The 4,210-nt window shown below is 40.5% G+C and overlaps 1 protein-coding gene across 1 annotated transcript; it reads right to left on the bottom strand.

The window, feature by feature from the left end:
• Positions 1 to 3,106: 3,106 nt before the first annotated feature.
• LOC148203878 (uncharacterized) lies at positions 3,107 to 3,869 on the bottom strand. The gene is made up of 2 exons (XM_088107559.1): positions 3,639 to 3,869; positions 3,107 to 3,559 (listed from the first exon to the last, which is right to left on the bottom strand). The coding sequence occupies exons 1-2, from the start codon at positions 3,867 to 3,869 to the stop codon at positions 3,107 to 3,109; spliced, it is 684 nt and encodes a 227-aa protein (XP_087963685.1).
• Between the last annotated feature and the right edge of the window lie 341 nt (positions 3,870 to 4,210).

The raw sequence follows: 4,210 nt of genomic DNA, 5'->3' as shown, positions 1-4,210 counted from the left end.
CACTAGGAAGTTCTCCAGGAACTTCTTGGTCAAAGCCGAGAAGTAAAGCCCTCTCACTAGGAAGTTTTCTAGGAACTCCTAGATCAAATCCGAGAGGTAAAGCCCTCTCACTAGGAGGTTCTCTAGGAACTCCTAGATCGAACTCCTATCACTCACGGTTTGGTTTAGCCTTACCAGGTTCTAATTGTAAGACCCGGATAAAATAAAAATATCTATTTTTTATTTTATATTTTCTAATATTGGATATATAATTATGGTATGATATTGGGTTGTTTATTAGCCAATAGAGTTTCTTTTTGGATTGAAGAGAGAGAAAATTACATGGTATGGTAACAAAGGGCAGCGTGCATCTTTAGTTTTGTTGGCTTTCAGGTGCTTGGCTTTCTTTTCTTTGGATTTGTAGCCAGAGAATTGTATTTTCTTTAAGGTTTCCTTGCAGGTGTTTAACGTTAGGGGAAGGGTTTAGACATTTCTGGGTAACCATGGGTATTGACCCTTTGACTGGAGAGAGGAAATGCATCCCCATGCATTTTATTTTTGAACCAGAAGAGAGAAATTGGGTACACTTCTTGGATGGTTAAGGGAAGAGAGAGAGGCGTGGGGTCTAGTGCTCTTGAGTGACGTTTGGAGAACTTATTTCTCTCCTTTTGGCTTTTGCACGAGAATGGGCAAATTTGCCTATAATATTACCAAAATGGGCAAATTCAACCAAATTTACGTAAATGGGGAAGTCGTGGGGGGTCCAAACGACTTCAAATGAAGAAGTCGTGCCCCCCCTGCACGACTTCACACTGTAGATTACTACAGTGCTGAAGTCGTGCACCCCAAAAACGACTTCAGAGGACTGTAATCGATTACAATGTCAGGGTAATCGATTACACCGTGTTGAAATCGTGGCCACCCAGCACGACTTCAAATAATATGGGAAATACCCACTGGTAATCGATTACCACAGTTGTGTAATCGATTACCAGGTTGTTTTTGGTGGAAGATTCATACTGGTAAGCGATTACAGGGTTGTGGTAATCGATTACCAGTGGGTTTTTGGTTGGTTTATGAAATTTTGTATTGTAATTCTGGTGGATATTTTGAAGTTTATTAAGTGTGTTGATATGAAGTTGTGTAAGCACGCATTGTTGTTGATTACATTGTGATGTATTGTTTTGTATAGGAAGAGTATGTGATTTGATGTAATAGAAATAAGAGAATATCATAATATGAAAAGAGAAACGTAAATTAGTATTTTATTGAATGAAAAGTGCATTACATAAGGAAGAACAACCTAAAATGAATAGAAAATGACAGTACAAATTGAAAGGCATCTAGGAAGATGATCCACCGTGTGGACCAAAATGACGACGCAGATACTGGATGTCGTGCTCCACATTTTCAACTCTAGCATCAATAGTATCGAACCGGTCACCCATATTCAGCTCCAATTGTTCAAATCTTGCATTCATCGTTTCATAAGTGTATTGAAGCTGTCCCCAACAAATGTTCGGAGATCGTTTATCCCCGTCATGACATCATCAAATCTACTAGTTTGTTCTGGACGAACTGGTGGTAGTTGTAGTTCAGGAGGTGGGTGACGCTGACGTGGAGGAGGAGAATTTCTGTGCACCCATCTGTTGTCAGCATTTTGGATCAGTCCAAATGATTGTATGACTGCTCCTGATATCATCCAATGCCTAGTTGGTGGGACCGATATTTCATCCTCCAGTGGAACTTGAAAATGTTCCAAGATGCGGGTGACCAATGTTGGATATGGAAGTGGAGCACCGTCCCTCAAAGCCTTCTTCATCCTATGTCGGATGAGATGGGTCCAGTTGATCTGCTTTGCCGTCATTATAACCCACATTATCAGAATATCTTCCTCGGTTGCCTGTGCAAAGTTAGAAACACGAGGAAACAAAACACGACATATAGTATAATGTAATACTCTAGCCTCAGTTGTCATATTCCCTGCTAGAAATCTAGTGGTAGGGCGATTGTGTGGCAAACAAATTAATTGTCTGGCTACGTTCATATTGAAATCATTGGCCCAATCCTCACATAATTTCCCTTCAAAGGGCAACCCAACCGAGGGAAGATTGGCTATAGCAGCGAAAATGCTGGGTTTGATAATAATTTGGACATTGTTGACCTCAGTTTTCATTGTGCCATTTTCAGAAAATTTGAGGTTACTATAAAATAGACGTACCAAATGAGGATTATATGGACTAAAATCGCAGCAAAATTCATCTAATCCCAAATTTTTTAGCATGCCAAAAAATTCAAAATCATGTGTCTCAAAATACTGCTCATCTAGATATTTTGGCTCAATGATTAGGCGGTCTTTGTATAGGGACAAATACCTTTGGGCTTGTGCAGGAGTTGAAAACTGAACATTGTGGTGTTCAGCGGTGGGTGACGGTGGTGGTGAGGGTGGCGGAGAGTTTTGTGGCGGTGAAGGTTGACGGCGGCGACGTCCCCCACCTGTAGAAGATGACCCCCTTACTCTTTGCCTTTTTAAAGATTCCGCCATTTCAAAATCCAATCGGTGCAAAGTGAAGAGAATTGAAAGGGGAGTGAAGTTAAGGTGTTTTAGAGTGAAAAAGGTGGAAGATTAGATGATTTTTGGAGGTTGGAGAGGGTGGAAAAACCCTTGTTGCCGCTGCTGCTCGAGTGGGAGGGGGTGTTGGTGCGTGAGGAGAGAGAAAAAGTTGAATATATAGAGTCTGGTCGGACGAGTATCGATTACAGGTTTTCCGTAATCGATTACAAGAGCCCACTGGTAATCGATTACCAAAACCATGTAATCGATTACCAGTCAGTCTGGTAAGGCCCAGTTTAAAAAATCCTGGAAGTCCTATGAGTGTTATTGTGGTAATCGATTACGGACTTCATGTAATCGATTAACAGTCAGTCTTGGCTGTGGATTTGGAAAATTTTTGACCTGTTACGTTAAATTAGTTATTGAATGCATTATGTATTAAAATTCCTTTGTATATAAAGTTCAATTGAATAAGGTAATATGACGATAATAGTTTATGATGTTATAAATGTTTTTAATTACTTTAAGAGAATTAAACAAATTACATATTTTTAAATAAATAAGGCAAGCAGTCTATCTATGTCCTCTAGTCCCACACGGTGGTCGTCGTCGTTGTCGTTGGGCTCGCCTTTGTGATTGTTGTTCAAGTGTGGGATCGTGCGTTGGTTGGTCTTCATCCGTCGGATCACTTTGATTGCACTGTTGAAGGCTTTGAAAGTCAAATGTCGGTCGATTCACGTTATGTGAGGATGAAGGGTGTACGTATGAAGATGGTGGAGTCATTGTGGTGGTTCCAAAATAATTGGATGGACCTCCACTGAACGGTGTGGATGGTGGAAAGGCGAAATAACCACTCTCAACCCCAGGATATGTTGGTGTCGGTGGAATGTTCTGTTGAAACCTTGAATTTACAGCTGGATGTTGATAGTTGCCATGGTCAGAGGTAGACCTTTGTGGATCATGATATGAAGAAGATGCACGGTGTTGAGATGGCGGGTGGAAGTGTTCGTCGTGGTCCATGTCATACTGCCAAACACAATTTGTGATGTTCATAACACAAGATATGAACACTATCATAATTTTTATGGAGGGAATATTGTAGTACCTCAGAGTCCGTTGAATCTTCTATTAAACCAATGTAGCGGATGGTATGAGTTATATACCACTGCATATACTCCGATTCATCTCGCAAGTGACCATTTTTCTGAAAAGGTATCCCGTTGAACACACGATTATGCCGGTCATTCCACAATGCAATCCACTGGTGATGGTGTTCATGCCAATTCCAATCAGCGCGTCCTCTCATATCCAATTTATGTTCCTCATCTAGATTCATTGGTGGATGGGGAACATTTTGTCTAAAACCAAATTGTTGCATGACCCGGTTTGATTGTTGGTATTCTACCACAGAGAAACATATAAGTGGCACAACTGCCCGACATGTCGGTGGCACTTGTACTTGAATGAGATGTGAAATTTCAGCACGTCTGTACGGTGTCCATAGGAACTGCATGATATGAAGTTTTTGGTTTAGGGTATAGTAATTAAGCCATCAATTGTACATTAATTTTATAACCCAATATTTGTTATGTATTTAAAATATACCTGTCGAGGTGATACGTCGTCTATTTTCTGGCGAAATTGTTTGACAGTTGTAGTGTCCTGGAATATTGACTG

This window comes from Vigna umbellata, chromosome 2, assembly GCF_029865625.1.
Source record: "Vigna umbellata cultivar VRB3 chromosome 2, Vumbellata_1.0, whole genome shotgun sequence".
Lineage (NCBI taxonomy): Eukaryota > Viridiplantae > Streptophyta > Magnoliopsida > Fabales > Fabaceae > Vigna > Vigna umbellata.
The sequence above is the reverse complement of the archived record's forward strand: the minus strand, read 5'-3'. Positions and strand labels throughout refer to the sequence as shown.

Bases quoted from the DNA above. Each gene is read 5' to 3' on its own strand.
- LOC148203878 (XM_088107559.1), bottom strand. From the start codon at position 3,869: ATGAATCTAGATGAGGAACATAAATTGGATATGAGAGGACGCGCTGAT. The intron at 3,560-3,638 runs GTACTACAATAT...TGTGTTTGGCAG, and splicing joins AAGATTCAACGGACTCTGAG to TATGACATGGACCACGACGA.